This window comes from Puntigrus tetrazona, chromosome 22 (genome assembly GCF_018831695.1).
Source record: "Puntigrus tetrazona isolate hp1 chromosome 22, ASM1883169v1, whole genome shotgun sequence".
In the NCBI taxonomy this organism is placed as follows: Eukaryota; Metazoa; Chordata; class Actinopteri; order Cypriniformes; family Cyprinidae; genus Puntigrus; species Puntigrus tetrazona.
Window position 1 is genome coordinate 4580164 of NC_056720.1, and position 21629 is coordinate 4601792.

At 37.1% G+C, this 21629-nt stretch overlaps 2 protein-coding genes and 1 long non-coding RNA gene across 3 annotated transcripts; 1 reads left to right on the top strand and 2 right to left on the bottom strand.

Moving 5' to 3' along the window:
- Positions 1-937: 937 nt before the first annotated feature.
- On the bottom strand, positions 938-3903 carry LOC122328155. The gene is made up of 4 exons (XM_043223862.1): positions 3739-3903; positions 1911-2246; positions 1457-1795; positions 938-1074 (listed from the first exon to the last, which is right to left on the bottom strand). Exons 1-4 carry the CDS (start codon positions 3791-3793, stop codon positions 938-940), a joined length of 867 nt encoding a protein of 288 aa, XP_043079797.1. The 5' UTR covers positions 3794-3903.
- A 1076-nt stretch (positions 3904-4979) lies between these two features.
- LOC122328156 lies at positions 4980-6633 on the bottom strand. Its single transcript, XM_043223863.1, has 5 exons — positions 6386-6633; positions 5843-6178; positions 5637-5756; positions 5259-5501; positions 4980-5170 (listed from the first exon to the last, which is right to left on the bottom strand). The coding sequence occupies exons 1-5, from the start codon at positions 6624-6626 to the stop codon at positions 4980-4982; spliced, it is 1131 nt and encodes a 376-aa protein (XP_043079798.1). The 5' UTR covers positions 6627-6633.
- A 5024-nt stretch (positions 6634-11657) lies between these two features.
- LOC122327607 lies at positions 11658-12019 on the top strand. The gene is made up of 3 exons (XR_006247688.1): positions 11658-11713; positions 11816-11917; positions 11997-12019. It is a non-coding gene; the product is annotated as an uncharacterized LOC122327607 (long non-coding RNA).
- The last annotated feature ends 9610 nt before the right edge of the window (positions 12020-21629 follow it).

The window sequence follows — 21629 nt, forward strand, 5'->3', positions numbered from 1 at the left end:
CAATGTGTTTGTAAAATAGAGCATTTCAATAGCAAAAATATAAAATACAAAAAAAAAATGCAAACCTTACAATTTTGGAATTTTGGAAAGAATGATTCCTTGGTTCAAAAGTAAAAAAGAATTAAATCTCACTGGCAGCCTCGGGCTCGATCTCAATGTGATTAGTAATGTTCTCTCGAGCATCGGTGTGATTAAAAGAGCTCTCTTTACAATCATCCATCAGTGGACTGTCGTTATGATCAGGTGACAAATCATGAACACCATTCACCTGTAAGAAAACAGATCGACAGAAGGTAAGGTGACTAATGATTTGACTAATGATTTGCTTAAAAAAAAATACACAAGGAACGTAAGTGCTTATTTTTATGTTTGCAGAACACATGATGTTCTTTTCCTAAATTGAACTGATAAACTACATTAAAACTGTCATCTTCTGGTTTTACAGTAAAATACAGTTGTTGCCAAAAATATTGCCGCCCTTGAATAAAACCTGCACCGAAGCTATCAATAAGTGTAATGGTTTCTGAAACAAACTACATAAATCACACAAACATGTTGCCAGCTTACAGATCTGAATCTTCTTCTAGGGAAACCGATTCAGTGTTCATAGTATCTTACCTGAGAACTGTCCTTCATCTTAGTATCTGTTTAAACAACAACGACAAACTCAATTAAACACGTATTACTATTACATATCTATTTAATAAATACACCTTAAATCAGCAGTATATGTAACACAGATGTATTATTTATATTTGAAGGATGAACAGCAGAAAGTACAGTAGTAAGTGTAATGTATGAAAACCAATGACTTCAACCGAAGAGGAAACAGATTATAATAACTACAAAGTAATTAAAGTGTTGATGTAAACTGAATCATTTTGGGAAACAAATTGTTTTTCGTTATTTTTTTATCAAGTGGTCTTAATGAACTAGGTCACATAAAAGACTTCTCATCACTAATGTAATGCTCACCTTTCTTTCGTTTGTAAAAAAGCACACAAACAGTTGCACCAATAAGAAGCAGGACAGCAGCACATATTCCAGTTATTTGACCTGCAGACAGACCTGAACCTGAAAGAGTAAATAAGTCTTTAGTACTAGAGTGCAAATTTAGCTTTTTTTTTTGCAACTTTTACACTTTTCTGCTTCCTTCATCGGCTGCATGATACTACTTTAACCGATGGTGAGTTTTTCACATCATTGAGCTGTCAGGAACACAATAGCAGTGTTAACATGAATTGCTCGATGTGAAGTTGATCATCTAAACAAAAGTTTAATATCGGGGTTGTATAGAGGTTAAAAAGAAATATCTGAAACCTTCAAGAAATTGTGGAATGTTTCTTTTTTTTGGAAAGCTTCTTGAAATTTTCCACCGCTCTGCAACCCTACTTGACACCTGAGCCAAAGCTCAATTAAAGCTCACTATCCACGCACGAAACTAAGCGGTACTCACCAGTGACAGTAACACTGAAGCTCCTCGTGATGCTGAATCTGCTGTTGCTGATCTGTAGTGTATATTCTCCAGAATCCATTATTGTGATGTTCATGATGGTCAGAGATCCAGTCTGATGATCCAGCTTCAGTCTGTCTCTGAATCTCTCAGTGCCGTTATTACACTGAACATCTGTACAAATCATTCTGGGTTCTTCATTGATTCCAGCGATGCAAATGTCATTAAAATACCAAACCATCACATCATTTGGGTTTTTCGTTACAGCAGGATCTAAAGTGACTGATTCTCCCTCCATCAATGACTTTCTCCTCATTTCATCTCGTTCAGCAGCAGAAACGCCTGAAACACAAACCAACAGCTGCTGAAGGATCTTTATGCCAAATCATAAAACAAACTTTGGATCTGAGAGTAATGCAACATGTATTTCCGTTTTGCATTTTATTATCATATTCACCAAGATCGGTAACATTGAAGGTTTTTTCGGTGCTGTATCTTCTGCTGAATATCTTTAATTCATAAAGTCCAGAGTCTGTGGTTCTGGTGTCTCTGATTGTAAGAGTTCCAGTTTTATTGTCCAGCTCTAGTCTGTCTCTGAATCTCTCAGTACCACCATTACACTGAACATCTGTACAAATAAAACTGAGATCTCCAGCAATCTGAGCTATTCTAGTGGCTTTATAATACCACTTTATGTCTTCTTGTTGCTTCGTTTCAACATTAGTGTGTAGAGCGACTGAATCTCCATCCATCACAAAAGCCGACAGTTCATCAGTACCGCCCCCGAAAACACCTGGAGAAGAAATAAAATTGTTCAGCAGGAAAGTATGATGAAATGTGGATTTCACAGTGAATAAATCTTTAACTGGTACAGTAACAGTAACACAAAACTAAACAAATATGTATTAACAAAAACTAGTAAGATGTCTTGAAGCAATGGCATATACCAAAGGTCTTCAACCACGTTTGCTGGGACACACAATCCTGTGAAGTTCATTTTCAACCTGCCTGTGTATTTTCTTTCAATCTTAAGGAGCTTGATTGGCTGCTTCGGTAAGTTCTAGTAAGCACGGTTAACTTATCATCTGCTAAACACTGTATGTACCTTGTTAACACGCAAGACCTTCACTATACAAATGGAAAAACACTCCCTGCTCCCTTCTTCTTCTGTTCTAAGGCCGTTTGCATATTTGATTCATATCGCCACCAAACTAGTGTTTTGCAGTCATTTTCTTTCCCTTTAATCCTTGTGGATAAGCGTTATATTGTTTGAAGCTAAATATATAGTTAAAAGGTCATATCAGATAAGTATTTTATGTGTATTATTTATTATAAAATATATTATCGAACATTTTTATTAATGATGTGGGAGATGATAATATAAAATTATTATATATATATATATATATATATACTCTCTTCAAAAACGTGTCACTTCTTCGGTTTTTGGCGCGCTGCTTATGACCATCTGCTTGTACTGTGGTGCAGCCATACTTTAATGGAAGAGTTTTGCTTTTGCACACACATATACGCAAATAGTTATATTACATCATATTTGATATATTTATATAATCATTCGATGCTCCTCCGTTCCTTCTCCCAGGAGCCACCTGGCGCTTCAATCAATCATTTTTATTTATATAGCGCTTTTAACAACTCGGGTTGCATAGCGAACAAAGCAAACAAAACCCAATCCATACAAAATGGAGAAGAAAAACCTTGGGAGAAACCAGACTCAGTTGGGGTCAGTTCTCCTCAGACCGGACCCAGCGCCGTGTTCAGATCCAGAATAAAACTGTGGTCTCCTAAAGATCCAGCATAAAACAGAGCATTCACTTTCTATATTTAAATCATTTTACGTAACCGATTATTATTTATGTATTTTAGTAACATCCTATACCCTTCTAGGTCTCTGTTACAATCTAATAAATATGCCAAATCCTTATTTTTTTTAGTTACTATATCCTTTTCTGTTTCTTCCTCTTATATTTAATTTTAGTATTTACCATTTCTCCAATATTATATAGATGTGTCCCGTCATTCTCTGTGACCCGTATTCCCTGCCTTATTAATATTGTCTTTAATAATAGTTTAAATTTCCTTCACTTAAAGGAACATTACTATAAATTCCATTTTAAAGCATTTTTTTTGCTAATTCATACCCAACAGAATCCAACTATTGCTCTTTTCTTTGCGTTCGCCGTAAGACCCACGTGTAACTTCAAGCGTGTCTTTGTTTTAAGAGTATTTGAGAAAACCAGAGATTGTAAGATGAGAAGTCTTACCGTGGGCGAGTAAAAACACGATCGTCGTGATCAAAGGCATGGATCGGAGCTTCATTTATTATTATTATTATTATTAATTGCTTTTACACAGTAAACGCTATATTACCCAAAACGGATTTATTTTCGATTTCGTTTTCATTCATTGAGTGATTCAAATACTTCTTCTTCTTCTTCTCTTCTTTTAACGTCGTTTGGCGCGTCCCTTGGTTCATTACCGCCACCCTCTGTATCTACTAGGAATTTTATATAGAGGGGAATGGGGGAAAAACACTGAAATAATACTGAATACCTGTTTCCATTGTAACTATTCTTATTTATTAAAAATCACTCTTCCTTCATTACCATCAAATCCCATTAAAGCCCAATTTCCGTATAAAGGCTATTAGTTGTTTCCCTATGAATGTTGTGACACTGATATTGTTTAATAGATCTGATATTACACAATGAGCATGATAAAAAGGAGATTGAGGCTTTTCCATTTTTATGGAAAAAATGTAATAGAGAATACAAGCAGCATATGAACGTGTTTCAAGACAAGAATTGAAGAAAACGAGAGATCTAAAACATCTGTGTGCAGGATTGCCATTCACAGGCATTGTTCATCATCTTAACAAACAGTGGCTATGTTACCATGCAGAAACCAGATGTCTCTGGATGAGAATATGAAATCGGGACTGGAGGGATGTTGCCCTGCTCCACTTCACGGATGGACAGCGCGAGGATTGTTGTTGATGACGGGACATTCATTTATACAGCTATGTCATTTCTGCATCACAGTGTTTCCATGCACTCTTGAACCCCTTTCAATCCGGTCAGATCGAGCTCATTTGGATTGATTAAGGTGTTCACATGAAGGCTTTTTAGTCTGATTGAGTGGTCAACGAAACATATTTGGCTGTGAGTGACTCATTCTCAAGCATCTATAAACTCGATATCAGATGTCCCATCAGTAATGTCCTCAAATTGAGGGTCATTGTGTGTATGGGATGTCCTATCAGTAGTGTCTTTAAATTGAGGGCCATTGAGACTAGGTGATTTTCCTTTCATGGCGTCCATTAATGGGACTTTCTCATGATGGGACGTCCCATCAGTAGTGTCCTTCAACTGAGTGTCAGTTTGTGTAGGGACGCCCCATCGGTAGTGTCCTTCAACTGAGTGTCAGTTTGTGTAGGGACGCCCATCGGTAGTGTCCTTCAACTGAGGGTCAGTTTGTGTAGGGGACGCCCCATCAGTAGTGATCTTCAACCGAAGGTCAGTTTGTGTAGGGACGTCCCATCGGTAGTGTCCTCCAACTGAGGGTCAGTTTGTGTGGGGACGCCCCATCGGTAGTGTCCTCCAACTGAGGTCAGTTTGTGTAGGGACGCCCCATCGGTAGTGTCCTTCAACTGAGTGTCAGTTTGTGTAGGGACGCCCCATCGGTAGTGTCCTTCAACTGAGGGTCAGTTTGTGTAGGGACGCCCCATCGGTAGTGTCCTTCAATTGAGGGTCAGTTTGTGTAGGGACGTCCCATCAGTAGTGACCTTCAATCAAGGTCAGTTTGTGTAGGGACGCCCCATCGGTAGTGTCCTTAAACTGAAGGCCATTGAGACTAGGGGATATTCCTTTTATGGCTTCCATTAATGGGGCTTTCTCAGGATGGGACGTCCCATCAGTAGTGTCCTGAGGGTCATTTTGATTAGGAGTTGTCCTGTCAATAATGTCCGAATTAGGGTTACTGCAATTATGGGATGTCAATTCTATACCATTGTGCTGCTTCCTGTTGCCTGTTTAAACAATAAACACAATTAAACATAGACTTAGGCAGATTAAAAACACATATTTTTACATTTTCTAAACACGTTTTCTTTGCAGAATAAATATTGCATTTCCATCTTAAATCAGCCATATGTGACATTTACCTTTATTTTGTCTGCGGCAATAGCAAATCACAGCAGCAGCAGCAGCTGCACACACCAGCAGACCAACACCTGCACATATTCCTGCTACAACAACTGTAGACTGACCTGAATCTGGAACAGCTGGAGACAGTCATTATTACTAGAGAGTGAATGAATCAACTTTTACACTATATTTATTTATTTGTATATTATTACGTTACGCTCACCAGTGACATTAACACTGAATGTCCTCATGATGCTGAATCCGCTGCCGTTGATCTGTAGTTTGTAGAGTCCAGAGTCTGTGGTTCTGGTGTTCGTGATGGTCAGAGATCCGGTCTGATTCACCTCCAGTCTGTCTCTCAATCTCTCATCAGCATCTTTACACTGAACATCTGCACAGCTCCTACTCAGATATCCAGGGATTTCATTGACGGGAATGTCATTAAAATGCCACCTCATCAAATCGTTAGGGGTTTTTATCACACCAGGATCCAAAGTAACGGATCCCCCCTCCTTAACCGACTTTCTCCTCATTTCCTCTCTTTCAGCAGCAGAATGACCTGAAACACAATCCAACAGTTGTATCTTTTTGCTAAAGAGTAAAACGGTGTCCTTATAAACCTTAGTATGACTTTTTGGAGAACAAAAATTGGGCAAGTAGACCAATTTCAAACAATGATACGAAAAAGATGTCATGTGATGAGAAACTGACGCAAACACAATAATGTTTTAAACGCATGAGCAGCTCTTAAAATGCATTATATTACCATTAATGATGACATTGAAGATCTTGTCAGTGCTGCTGATGCTGGGGATGATGATCTGTAGTTTATATTCTCCAGAGTCTGTGCTTGTGATGTTTCTGATGGTCAGAGATCCAGTCTGGTGATCCAGATACAGTCTGCCTCTGAATCTCCGATTTCTTTCCATACACTGAACATCTGTGCAGGTCTTATTGGGATCTCCAGTGATTCGAGCAATGCGAGTGCCATTATAATACCACTGCATTTTTTTGCCTTCGTTTTTCAGTAACACCAGTGTGTAGAGTGATCGTATCTCCTTCCATCAATGACACTGATACCCCATCTATCTTCACCGCAGATGCACCTGCAGAAAAAAAAATACAACTATTGTCACACCAAAATATACAGAAGGGAATGGAAATGGAATTGCATTAAATGCATTACTTTTTTAAACTGGTAGCATCCAAGTAATAGATAATACAGAAATAATTGAAATAATATAGTGTAAAATAAAACACTGCATTGTTACACTCGTGATCATTTACACAATCACTCATCAAACCTACATGTGTTTCCTGGATGATCTTGTAAACCTACATTCCGATTCATACACACTTAATGTTATTATTATGCAATTGCATATCAGTTCATTCATTCAAGATGGCGTGCAATGTCAAATCCATGCATTCTGGATAGTCACCCAAAAACTGCTCTTTCTGTCCATACTTTACTACATTTAACCCAAACATTCAGACTTAATAATAATAATAATAATAATAATAATAATAATATTTAATGTGTTTGTCTCATATCATTATATATATACATCTGTCAGTCTCAGACAGGTTTGTTAAATATTTTGTCAGTTATTCTTAAGATAAAAAGTAATAATAAATAAAGGGGTTGTTCCACATTATTAAGCAGGTCACAGTTCTCACACAAAAAAAAAAATAGTGCAATGTCTTTGACATGCATGAAGATAACTTTATGAAAACTGTGTATGAAAAGACTTGCAATTAAGTGCACACGAAGAACTCGTTTTTTCAGTTTTGCATGCATGCCAGAGCCACTCGTGTTGTTACTGATGGTCGAAAGTATGAAGTGCTACATTCCACGTTTCATTTAGGCAGATTGGCTTCAACATAAACCGACTAAGGAGAAAGTTTCTGAAATTGACGATGACCTCTTATGCCAAAAAGATTCATGGCCCCTTTAAACAAAGCAAACTATTTTATAAGGCTGCACTAAAAATAAAAAAAATAAAATAAAAAACAATAAAATATTTACACATACCATAAATCAGCAGGAGCCAGGCCGCTTTAAATCTCTTCAATAGTTTCACATTGTGGCAATAGGTACTGATTTAAAACTCCTGTTGCCTGTGTTGCTATCTAACATACCAAGTAACTTGGTGTTTCTTTCATTAAAACTAAAATATTGTCTTTAAAGCACCCACATCCCGTGAGCTGTGCATAAATTACAACTACTTAGTTTAGACGTAAACAATGTGTCCGACAATATAAGAGCTGATAAACTGAGCGAATAGAAATTAAATCTTACCAGTCACGAGCAAAATCACTGCCGACCAAAAATAATCCATTTTCACCGTTGTCATTTTGAGATAATAATGCGGCGCAGTCGTTCAAACGCCATTGACAACGCCTTTACTGCCTGCATTTAAAAACTGAAAGTAACCAGCTGGAGATTGAGCTGGATCCGAAAGCGGAAATCGCCCTATTCGTTTTGTGACTTCTTTCATCCAATGTAAATATATTAAGACACGGTACCCTAAAACTATATAACTTGGAAAGCGTCATCGTCATATTAAAAGCAAAGTTTGAGACAGAACTGCGCATGCGTCGAATTTGCGTTTTTTCGGAAGGGACGGATTATTTCACGGTGAATTATAGAAAGCCGTACAGCAGATGGCGCTCTTGTTAACCCTTTCCTGCCAGGGCTTCGCATTTCTTCTCTAGCTCAACAGCCCTGAGGTAATGAAGTCTATTAAATGTGAATAAAACTGCATTTAATTCATCATAAGAAATAACGCAATAACCACAAATTAGTCCCAAATGATGTGCACTGAGCTTTACTTCGTTAACTTCACTTTATAAGGAGCTCCTGCTCGGCTGCTCAGTAAAGCAAATATGTAATCAAAGAGACACTTGCTACAGCTAGGCATGCAGATGAGCATCTCTTATTGTTAAGTATGTTTGACCTCAAGCAGACGAGAGACAGCATAAAATGACCGTAATGTCACTCATGTCAGTTAGTAATTATGTTGAGAACTATAACAAGCACGTATTTATTTTTTTTTTTAACTTGAAGTTCAGCTCCTATCTATTTCAATTAGGAAAAATGTTATATTTCAAAATTAAAATTTATATTTGAAATCAACAATTTAATCTGACTGTCTCAAATATTGCTGTTATTCAAGCTCAAATAGTGTAAAAAGTCTAATTTTAGGCTACATTAGCCAACGCACATGCATTGCCATTGGCACACAGCTCATTCGAGATGGTGTGCAAGTTTACTAAAACTATGGCTTTCATATTTGACATACTTTCCGATGTTTAGCTGATCTTGATAGGTGTTCATTTTCCCTGCTTTCTTCATTAAGTAGTTTGGCATCACAATGGCTTTGTATCTCAGGCTTTGTTCGACACGTTCAAAGACTGGGAAACTCAGAAGTCTTCTATTTTGTGTGCTTTACACATTCGATTTTCAGGTGTGTTCATGCTGCAGACCACAAAAGAGATCCTACCCGGTTAAAAGTATAAAAGTATAACAGTTAGAAATATCAAACACAGACCTCTGAATCATCTTCAGCTGTGTTTCATACATTAGTTTTGATGGATCTATTAAATCATTTATTTGTAAAGTAGTCTTATATAGGCAGGAAGGACTCTGTGGTTCATAACAGAACGACAGGAAGAAGCCCTTCACCTTCAAACCAAACACAAACGTGAAACAAATGGCCATTCTCGGCTATTTGTCAACAGAGAAGATCAAGAAATCAGACCGCAGCAGGTTTCAGTTTGACTCAGCTGATGATCTGCGTGTGTCACACACCATGATAAAACTAACAATGTGAGATGCGGTTTTAAAATTTTGTTGTGCAAAGAACGACAATTAATTGATTATGAAACTATTTTAAAACCCATACGTTTATTTACCATTAAATTTAAACTGACCGATCAATTAATAACACAATATTCAGCTTTTCTGCTGTTACATATTTATTAATAGCTTCTTTTAAGGCCATCCATTTCAAATGATACAAATGAGAACGATAAGAATGATCTTAATAAGAGCAAGATTTGTGATTGAATAGCATATAGGCAGACTGCATGCGTGTACATAAGGTGGGTCAAACCCTGTTGTGGGAGGAATCACAGAGCAGATGAGCAGCATGAAACAGACCCTGAACGACCGAAGAAAATGTTTCACATGTTTGTTTTGCTCTGCTTGTGCTGGTGGCGTCCGATTGGTGAGTTATAAAGCAATTCCTCTTCTTTTAGTTTCAGCGCACCTGATAGTTAGAGGTATTGCGTTTGGCTTTTCTATCTAGATTCAAACAGAACAGATCATTCTGTCAGGACCACTATCGTCAACGGTGATTGAGAATTAGCAAGATTGAATCATTGGTTTACTCAACAATCTTTACATTTCTTGCCAGTGCTTTACCTTTTTCGTTTGAGAAATTCCTCAGTTTACATTTATAGGAAAATGACTGACTTCAGGACAAAACTGTGAAATCTGCACCATGTTTGTTCTTCAGGTGTGTTCGGTGAGTCGATGTCAGTGACGGAGGAGATTCTGTCACTTTATACACCGATTTCACTGAGATACATGAAGACGATGAGGTACTGTGGAAATTTGGAGCTGAAGACTCCCTCATAGCTGAAATCAGCAGAGAGGACCGAATCTTCTCCACATTTAATGTTCCTGACGGGAGATTCAGAGACAGACTGAAGCTGGACAATCAAACTGGATCTCTGACCATCATGAACATCACGACTCAACACGCTGGAGTTTATGAATTACAGCTAAGTGGAGATCGTCGTCATCAAAACATTTAGTGTTTCTGTCTATGGTGAGTATTCTCGTTCTATTGAAGGAATACTTTGGGTTTATTTGTGTGGCATAAGGTTGATTACAAAAATAATTGAGACATCTCTTGTTTTCTTTAAAAAAAAGTTTATGGCGAGGCACTTACAATGGCAGTAAATAGGGTGAAGTTTTTTAATTATTAAATGTAGAGATTGTAAACCTTACACATAGATATTAATAAACAGACCACGCCTCTACTCTACTCTACTCTTTTTACTTCTCATCATCCAAAATCTCATTAGCTAAAACTGAGATAGATGTTTCCTGTGACATTTGTGAGATGTGTCCCAGATCTGGTTCAGTTGTGGCTGACTTCTGTCATCGTCATCATTCTGTGCGGCGTGTGGGTCAGAAGCATATGTGGGGCAGATGTCTTTTAAACGCTATCTGCTGGCGGGCAAATGACTTGTAAGTACAGCATAGGCCCAAACCATGGGGAAATGTTGTTAGCATCACGTTACAACATGTTAATCATGTTAGCATGTGCATTACTAGCATTATGCTAATCACAACAACTTGTTTAAAACATGTTATCTTGCACGCCGATCATGCTAATTTTGTTTTAACGTTTCACTTGATTTAGCATGCTGTTAGTACTATGCTAACACAGTTAGCGTTAGTGTAGGTGGGGGGGGGCGGGGGTGTTCAGATACGATAGATTTTATTATAATTTGAACAAAATCATATGTCTGCCATATCTGCCGCACTTTCAAATATGATTTTCAAGAAAAAAAAAAAACCTGGGATAAAATAAATGCAGAGCATGAGGACGCTATTAACATGACTACATGCACAAAATCGTTCGGAAAAATTTTTTTGCTTTTTGCTGAAAATAAATGTGGTTTTAATGAGACTTCAGAATTCAGTACAGCTCAATCTAAAGCATTCCTTGAGCTATTTCACTGAAACGTTTAGTCATTTTATAGTTGCATTTTGTCTATTTTACAGCTTCTTTGCCCACTCCTAACATTAGAAGAGATGTTTTACAAAATCTTTCATCATCATCTTCATCACAGCAGAATTGTTCGTTGTTGTGTTCGGCGGTGAACGTTGGTCATGTGACTCTCTCCTGGTACAAAGGAAACAGTTTATTGTCCAGCATCAGTGTGTCTGATCACAGCATCAGTCTCTCTCTACCTCTGGAGGTGGAATATCAGGATAAAAACACCTACAGCTGTGTGATCAACAACCCCATCAGAAACCAGACCACACATCTGGACTTCAGCACACTTTGTCCAGGTGTGTCAGCAGTGAAATTGATTTACTTAGCTGGTCTCAAAAATAAACTTGTTCATCTCAGTCTTTGTCATCAGACTGTCAGAATCATTTTCTCGATTACAGATCAAGGCGTACCCTTATTGTACATGATCTCTGCTGCTGGATCTCTGTTGATTGTGGCTGCGGTCGTGACGTGCTGCATCTGCAAGAAATGTAGAAAAAAAGGTCAGAAACTCATTAACCTCCTTTGAATCCTACATGAAGCTTTGTTGTTGTAACACATTTATGATCAACGTTCATGCAGCTGACAACCGAAATGAAGACAGACCTGATTCAGCGTCGTGGAAACCAACAGCACGAAAAAATGTAAGAACATTCACGACCGCGGTGAAAGAAGATTATTGCAGTCACTTTATCTGATTCAAGCAGCCGACTGAAGCTTTGTAGCATAATGTAGAGGTCAATCTGCTACAACCAGTATTTACAGTTTGCATTTTAGTGTAAATATTAATATTTTTGTAGGGCTATTTAAATTGTTGCATACCAGAAAAGAAAACTGCAATACATTTCAAACACCGACCTTTATGCAGATTAGCAACACTAACAGATAGATATCTAGATTGAACCACGCACATCAAATCTATCAGGTTCCTCTAGATGGTCTTGCGGTTCTTTGTTGATGCTACAGTTGTACATTTAGAAATACTCAATAAGTAAATTATGAAATGAAACAATCTTTTCTGCTCAGTTTAGAGAGATTTGCCTGCAGTTGATTTCCACTTGAGAGAATGTAAAGAGAAAAAATCCTGTTCATATTCAGATTCATGACTTAGTTTGTGTTTTCTTGCAGAAATCAAAGTTGAAAGCTGTGTATGAAAATGTCCCCAAAAAACGATGATCAAATACTGGATCTACTGGAACTGATGTTAGAGTTGAGTAATGGGCATGATTACCGTTTTGCGGTTTCATGGTAGACTTGTTTTCACTGTTTGTGTCAGATCTTTTGGTGTTATTTTTATTTTTTAGTGGTTTCAGAAACATATGGAAATTGTTCATGTTTTAAATGTGTTAAAAGAGCCTGGATGCTGTGATATAATAAAAAGCTTATATTATAATAAGATAAGCACAACGTGATGTGATAAATACATGCAGGCCTGAGTTGTGTGACTGTGGATATTTAATGATGAAGATAGATGGTCTTCATGACCTGTAGTTTGACTCATAATCGTTTTATTGATATCTTTACCTCTTTGTGATATTGGTTTATCATGGCGCCATCTGGTGAGGAACAGCAGCTAAAACTAAATCAAAAGATCTCATCTGAAGTCTAAACTTCTGGGCTGCATGAAGTAGGTTACATCGTAAGTTGGTGTTGTTCATTAAACCCAAATCTAAAGAGACGGATTCTCCCTTAGTCGCTGATTTGGACAAAATTTGATTCGGTTCAGCAGCTGAAACACCTGAAACAAAGAGCGACAGCTTCTGCGGGATCTTTCAGATGAAGGAAGCAACTCTTCACAACATCAAAGAAGTCAATTTCTTTAAATGCGGGACTGACTAATGAGTCTGCTGGACATCTGACCACTCCGTCATCTCTTTAGTGTCCAAACAACAAAATCGCATCTATAATGACAGAAGTGTTATAAACACATTCTCCTGGAAAGATTTGTTTATTTATTTGTTTCAGTTGATTTCCTCCAAGGCTGCGGCTCAAGTCTGCTGTAGTTCTTGCTTTTTTTTTCTTCAGCAAGATTAAATATGAATAAAATATAACTCTACTTTAGTGTTCATTTCCTTTAGCATGAGACCAAATACACAGATTTTGGCAGTTGTTCAAAAGTAATGCTCAATCATTTAATTATTCACTTAATTAGTTTATTAACTCTGGTTTAGAGTTATTTAACTCTGTTTAGAGAGGCATGTCCTCAGAATAGAGTTTAAAAATGTTTATATCAGCACACACACAGCAGGCGAAACCAAATTATTGCTTTATGCCCTGAAGATAAAGACAGGCGGTTATTAATACAACAGATCAAAGGATAATCATCTTTACTTATATTATTGACTAAGATTCACATTATTCGATTTCGGGCCCTGACTTTTATGATATAAATAAAAATGTCAAATGGCGCCATCTACTGAAGACTGCAAAACACTTTCATGCATTTTTTTATTTTTTTATTTTCTGTTAGTAACATTAGACTTGAATTCCTGCATAGGCGCTGGAGATAAAGACAGACAGTTATTATAGGTTACTAATGATCATTTTATTAATTTAACTATCATACACATTTTTTTTACTTTGGTCATAACTTTTATGATATAGATATATCTGCTAAATTGCGCCATCTGGTGAAGTTTAAAGTAAGACGACTGCATTTCTCGTGAATGATCTCGAAAAGGCTAATTAACATCTCAAAACCTTCACACCTCCTGATACTGTACATTCACACAGTTACAGCATAGGGTACCTCATCATGTACATTATTATTTTTTAAGGTTAAAGGCTTTTTTTGAAGAGTGGGTGGACATTTCACACCATCCTTTACTTTCCACAGACGAGAGTTACCAAGCAACACCTCCCATCATAAGCTACGGCTATTATTCAATTGTTTTACAATATAATATGTGAGGGTATAAATGTTTTTTGGATATTACTGAAACACCATTACCTTTCTTAAGCCAACCAAATGCAAACAACTTCTTAATCAAATGAAAAATTCTGCATTTTAATCATTATAAACCCTTAGTGATTGTAACAATCAACCGGACTATTGTCTCTCTTCCTCTTTGTGAGAAGCTTCTCATCGTGTTATTTTTAGACGGAAGTGCCTTAAAAAGCTCGTGCTATAACAGCAGGACAGGAAGAAACACCTTGCCTGCAAACTAAACGCACATGCAGAGAATAAACACCCCCATCTACTAGATGTTTGTCCAACATCAGATCAAACCACATTTCTGAAAGCCAACCGCAGCCATTTTCAGTTTGACTCAGAAGCTGAACCTTGGTGAACCTGGCACTTTGAGATAACAGATGGTTTAACGTTCTTCCACACACATCACTTGTAATAAATAAATCACTAAATGCAATAAATACATATACCACCATTTTAAAATCGTGATGATTTCTGCCTTAGTCTTCTACTTTTAGTCAATAAAAAGTCTGGAAACTATATTTCAGAAACTATCTGTAGATACCTGATAAAATTAAAACAAATTTTATCCATTAAAAACTGTTTAAATGAACTTAAATACAGTCCTAATTAGAACTATGACAATAAATCGCACGCAAATACAGCTTACATGAACTAGGAGGGTCAGACTCATCTGTGGGTGGACTCACTTGTAGGTCGACGGCTTTTAGTGAATAGCATTATTTGATGAGACACTGAACAACCGAAATGTCTTACACGTTTGTTTTATTCTGTTTTTGCTGGTGGAGTCCGTCCGGTAAGCTTTAAAAACATTTGCACTGCTTGATTGCATTTCAGAGTAACAAAGCTGCTGCTGCTGCTGTTCAAAACTGATGCGTATCACAGCAAAAGAAAATGATCTGAATAATTATCGTCAAATCCACTAACTTTAGAGTCGGTGTTTTACATTAACATTTTCAGAAGGTCATAAATGCAATAGAAACAGTGGAAATGCCTCTTTTATGACCTCATTGTGGAAATTTAAATGCTCTGCACGGAGGTTCAAAGAAACCAAACCCACTTAGCAGCTTTTAAATATTAGGCTTTGTGTATGATCACTTTTAAAGTCTTCTTTTCTTCCTGAGGTTATCGTGTATTTGTTTTTAGACACTAGGCGATTTTTCATGCTAAGTTAGCTCCAGACAATTTTAAAACAATCAATGACCAAATGACTTTGTGACTTCTCTCTGCTGCCGTTGTGATGTTCCTTCAGTTCACATGTCAATAGCAGCTGCTTTCTGGCTTTGTATGAAAAAAACGCTGTCTTCATATTCTTCAGGTGTGTTCGGTGAGTCGGTGTCGGTGATGGAGGGAGATGCTGTCACTCTTACTGATGTTACTGAAATACATAAAGACAATGAAATAGTCTTGAAATTTGGACCAGCTAAACCAGTTAAAATCTTCCCCACACTTGATGTTCCTGGTGGGATATTCAGAGACAGACTGAAGCTGGACGATCAAACTGGATCTCTGACCATCATGAACGTCACGACTCAACACGCTGGAGTTTATCAGCTAGAGAGAGATGGAGTGAAATTTACATATAAAACGTATAACGTTTCTGTCTATGGTGAGCAGAAATGCTGTTTGTTCTGACCTTCTAAGATTATTTTACATTTACATGATCAAATGACACACTAAACACTCACTCGGCACCCAGAAGTGAAATAATTCTGATGCTTTATTCAGATTTCTGTATATTCTTTTCAGCTCGTCTGACTGTTCCTAACATCACCAGAGACTGTTCTTCATCTTCATCAAATTGTTCGTTGTTGTGTTCGGCGGTGAACGTGGGTCATGTGACTCTCTCCTGGTACAAAAGGAAACAGTTTATTGTCCAGCATCAGTGTGTCTGATCTCAGCATCAGTCTCTCTCTACCTCTGGAGGTGGAATATCAGGATAAAAACACCTACAGCTGTGTGATCAACAACCCCATCAGAAACCAGACCACACATCTGGACATCACTGAACTTTGTCAGACGTGTTCAGGTACAGAGTTTTTGCTGTATATATAGTGACATTTATAGATTATAGTGACACTTACATGAATGATTATTGTTACAGACTCAGTGTCTCTGATCACGTTGGTCTCTGTTTCTGCTGGATCTCTGTTGATCGTCGCTGCCGGGATCTTCTGCATCTGCAGGAGACACAGAAAAAGCGATCAAGAAGGTAAGTGTTACCTATTGCTTTTATTTCGATTCAACTAATAAATGCCTACACCTCGTGACACTGAAAATACCTCTTTACCCACCTCAGTCAAAAAACAACATCTACATTATTTAAATAATAAAAACGTTCACATTTTCAGGTTATGATCATACATGCTTAAAGATACAACACTGGTTGTGTGCAAATTATTATTATTGACAATTGCCTAGTGTTTGATTTATAAAAAAAAAAATCAGTAATAAGGAATGTCCCTATAATTTTAAAGATAAACTATGTTAAGTCCAGAACACCAAGCATATTAACGATAAACAACAAACATTAACAGCTAATCACAATCAACCCTGCTGTCACGCGCTCGAGAATTTAAGCGGCAAACGCGCGTGAGCTGAGAATAAACGGACGATATCGTTGGCAAATATAGTTATTGTTATCTTTATAGTTGTCATGCTCGTTGTTGTCCATTAGGGAATGTTTGTGTGCGGAAGAGTTAAAAGTGCAGTGTGTAAATTTTAGCGGCTTCCAGAGGTGAGGTTATGAATTGCAACCAACTACGGAAGCTACGGTGAAGCTACGGTGAGAAGCTACGGTGGCCGATACAAGGTTATGTCGTAGTCTGAAACAGCGGATACGGCCAGCAATGAGGTTCGTTTGAAAAGGTTAATTATAGTTACTCAGTAAATCGATGTTTTATTGCAGATATTATTGTCACTTGTTCATCATCGTGTCAATGTTGTATTTGCACGAACAACATTAACGAAACGCGCTGTGTTTGTCCTTTAACGGCTACCGTACGAACAGGACGAAAACCTAGCTACATATAGTATATTGCATTTTTGTCAATAGAGCCTCCTAAATATTACACACTGCACCTTTAAAGTTGCTATTGAATGATTTTATTTCGACAGCCCCAACGTTACCGTGAGTTATGAGGAAATGAGTCCGGCTAAGATTGAGTTTTGTTGTTTTAATGCATCTATTGGGGTTTCTCTCACTAAAACAGGCCAGACTTGTGAGGAAGAAATCATTTACACTGATCCCACTTTCCACAAAGAAAAGCACAGAGATCGGTAAGAGAATTTATTCTTAGTTTTTACACACGACACCATATCCAATTTTTGTAAAAGTCATATTATTATCAATCGAGAGCTTACAAAACCAAAACTTTTAACACTACACTTCAAGTTTCATGTTATAGACCCTTCGCCCACTAGAAATATCGTCTATTAGTGCATGCAATATAATTGAATGAACATGCATTATTATCCTCTTTGGCTTTAGCACAGTTATTTCTGAATGTGTGAAGCAACAAACACCAAAAGAAAAGGTGTGAATCTTCAGCACAATAACGCAACAGAAAATGTCCTTAAACTATCATTATATATACACATTCACTATCCAGTTACTTACAAACAACATGCTTCACGTAGTCTCAGTGAAAAAAAGATTGGGTTGCATTTTTACAAAATTGAGTGGATTGAACATTTTTGTTTTTTTTTATAAAGTTAAAATGTCTCACAACTGTAGCCTTCAGGAAGTGAAAGTCACAGTGATGCAGTTCTTAGGTTTTGCACGAGAGTCTAAAAGCAAATGCACTTTTAAAACCAGTCAACCCTGCTTTACCCTGTCTACTCAGTCACACTTTTTTTTGATATTAGTTACTTCTCACTCATGCTTCAATGGGTTTTTTTTCACAGTATGTTATAAAGGAAGATCATGTTGAGTATGCACCTATTGCCGTTAGGAGATGATCAAACATCGAACCTCTAAACTCTTTGAGTTTTGGGATTGGCATGAATCACCAGACGCAGCAGGATCATTCCGAAGCATGGCAGTTAAAGATGGATTCATGAAGCGGTACCTTTTTGGAGCGCGAGACTTTGAATTGATCTAAATCGTGCGGACAATAGGAACATCAAAGGCACCACGTGCGTAAATGCCATTTTAAAAAAAACTGCAAAGCGTAGATGCAAAAGCAGACCCTGCTTTGGTCTTTTGATTCACATCTACACAGATATGTGGTTTTTGTTGGACAAACAGGTCCTGCGTGAGCTCGTGTCTGTGTGAGAGGTATCAATGGTGTGTGGTTGAGCGTGTTTTTCCATTCTGGTTCGCATATATGAAACCATTTGACTTTCACTTTGGTAAAAGCTGCAATTTAATTTCTCATTTTCCGATTTCCATTTCCATGGTTCAATGCTACCAGCCTGCAAACACGTCGCGGTGACGAAATTCATAAAGCTCACTGATCTAAACGCGCCGAGAGCGATCACGAAGACACCGTGATGGCAAACTGAGGACAGCCATATTTGGTTCCGTATAAGAGTTTGTAGAGGTGTAATATCACACATATCTAAAATACTGCAGTGGAAAAGGTGTACATGTAGTATGCATGCGTATAGTCCATAATACGTTTTTCCGTCTCCGGCGTGGTATAATGAACTATTCTCCAACTCGATGGAAACTATTCACTTTCAGTGCAGATGTAATACCTCGTTATATAACATCATATACATGTATAACAATAAAACAAATTCATTTAGATTGAATATATATACTTGATTTGGGCTGTTTGAAGTCATCAAATTGTTGAGCGTTAAAATGTATTCTCAGTGTTTTATTATATGACTGACACACAGGCTATTTCAAGGATGTTCTCACTAACTTTCTGGGCCTTCAGCGGGTCAGTTGCGCTGTTGTCCGTGCAGGGTCAGAAAGCTCTTGGTTTTCATAAAAATACCATCATTTGTGTTCTGAATGCAAACAAATGACTTACAGATTTGAAACAACATGAGGCTGAGTAATTAATGACAGGCGTTTCATTTATGGGTGAACCAACCCCTTAAAAGTGTAAAAGAGAAACATGTATAGCCTACGTTATAGAGCATCATCTAGAGCCATAACCAAAAATCCACCTGTCTTCATCCTCACCCAATTTAAATACACACACACACACACACACACACAAAAGCTTTTAAAATGACAATCCGGGAATTAAAATCATAATTCCAAAAATGAGACGATTTTCAGTGTTTTGATTTAATGTTTATTTTAACACCCATTTCAATTACAAACTTGGTTATTACATTGTATTCAGCATGTGCAACCAACCATCGTTCATTTATAAAAAATAATCTAAATTTACATATAAAAATATACTATATATATATATATATATATATATATATATATATATATATATATACTGTACAATATAATACATACAAACATGTTCCAAGAAACTGAAACAAAACAAGCATTCATATTTACACTGATCAAATTAGAACTTATCTAACACAACTAGATACATTTTTCCATTTTATATATATGATATATGAGATAATGTGAACTAATCATCTTAAAGCAACAGGAAGTGAACAAAGAAAGTGAATGCACAAACTGCTGTTAAAACGTCTCAAATATTTACAGTATGTTATAATTACAAAAGCATACATTGTTGAAACAAAATAGAAAGATATAATGTATTTTTATATATTGGGTTTCCGTGTTTTAGGGGATTTTCCATAGGCGTGATGGTTTTTATTCTGTGCAGACAGTATGTGTTATTGTTCTCGCCTAAACCCACCCCTTACAGGAAACTACTGGAATTTTTAGATTTTCAAAAATTCAATCCTGCATTTTTATAAACTTGTGTCCCCACTAGGTCAACATTTACTGGTATTCCTATCCTTGTCGGGACATTTGGTCCTAATAACGTGATAAATAAGGTGCACACACACACAAATAGTGAAATTTGAAGGTAATAAAGAGATAACTGATTAATAATTTATTATTAAGCTTATTAATATATAACCATGACTTGCTTGCTCATAAAGGTTTTTTTTGTCAGTCCATGACAAAATGAATGCAATAATGCAATTAACTAAAGCTTTTAATTGTGCCCGAATCCACTATAAATGAATCTAGAGATTCAAAAACCTCATATTTTGGTTTACTAATACTTGAACATAACTAAATATTCATAATTATTTACACAGAAATCAGACAGAACACACAGAAATCAGACAGAATTGCAGATCCCACAGAAACAGAGGGACCGTGCACATATATATCTCACCTCATTGTAACAGGCACCGTAAGGCTGCACAGTTTCAACAACAACAAATGAAATGAAACACAATACTTGGGTTAATTGGAACGAATCTAATCTTGTCAGAGATTAAATTCTTGCTTGTGTAGATTTCCTGCGGCGCCAGTAAATCACAGCAACAGCAGCAGCAGCAACCGCCGTAAACAGAGCAACAACAAAATACGTGCTTCCTTTATTAGATGAAGGCACTTCTGAATCTGGAACAGACAATCATTATTAATAATCAACTTTAGCAGTACCTTTGACTGATATTTAGACTTGTATAGCTCGGGCCTCATTTATAAAATGTTGCGCAGAAACCATCCTAAACTCGATCTTACGATCATTTCTCCAATATGCGTACATGCGATTAATAGAACGGACACATGAGCGGAAATCACACAAACAACTCTCTTTCGGAGGTGAACCGCACAAGATCTTGAACTTTATTAACACATGAAATACCCCAGTCATCATAATTTGAGAAGCGAGCTGGAAACAGCTTACATTTTCAAAAAAGTGCGTACGTCTGCGTAGACCCTGACGTGAGTCTAAGACCTTTTCCAGGTCAACGTTTTTACAGATGTGAGTGCAGGCGTGGATTTAAGCGTACACTATCTACGATCAAATCTGAGGCCCCTGGTCACTATTAGGATATTGATTTTATTTCAGAAATAAAACCGTTTTCAAAAAATGCAAAGGAAATCACGTGGAATGACTCACCAGTGACAGTTACACTGAATATCTTCATGACACTGATTCTGCTTCTGTCGCTGCTGATCTGTAGTTTATAATCTCCAGAGTCTGTGGTTGTGATGTTCATGATGGTCAGAGATCCAGTCTGATGATCCAGCTTCAGTCTGTCTCTGAATCTCCCGTCAGGATCTTCACACTGACCACGTGTACAGATTTTATTGGGATCTCCTGTGATTTCAGCGGCGAAGCGTCTTTGAAATACCACGTTATCAAATAATTCTGTTTGAT

Bases quoted from the DNA above. Each gene is read 5' to 3' on its own strand.
- LOC122328155 (XM_043223862.1), bottom strand. From the start codon at position 3,793: ATGAAGCTCCGATCCATGCCTTTGATCACGACGATCGTGTTTTTACTC. The intron at 1,796-1,910 runs GTGAATATGATA...TTTGTGTTTCAG, and splicing joins CTTCAATGTTACCGATCTTG to GCGTTTCTGCTGCTGAACGA. The intron at 1,075-1,456 runs GTGAGTACCGCT...TTACTCTTTCAG, and splicing joins CTTCAGTGTTACTGTCACTG to GTTCAGGTCTGTCTGCAGGT.
- LOC122328156 (XM_043223863.1), bottom strand. From the start codon at position 6,626: ATGCAGTGGTATTATAATGGCACTCGCATTGCTCGAATCACTGGAGAT. The intron at 5,757-5,842 runs GTGAGCGTAACG...GACTGTCTCCAG, and splicing joins ATTCAGTGTTAATGTCACTG to CTGTTCCAGATTCAGGTCAG. The intron at 5,171-5,258 runs GTCACTACTGAT...ACTGACCCTCAG, and splicing joins CAAACTGACCTTGATTGAAG to TTGAAGGACACTACCGATGG.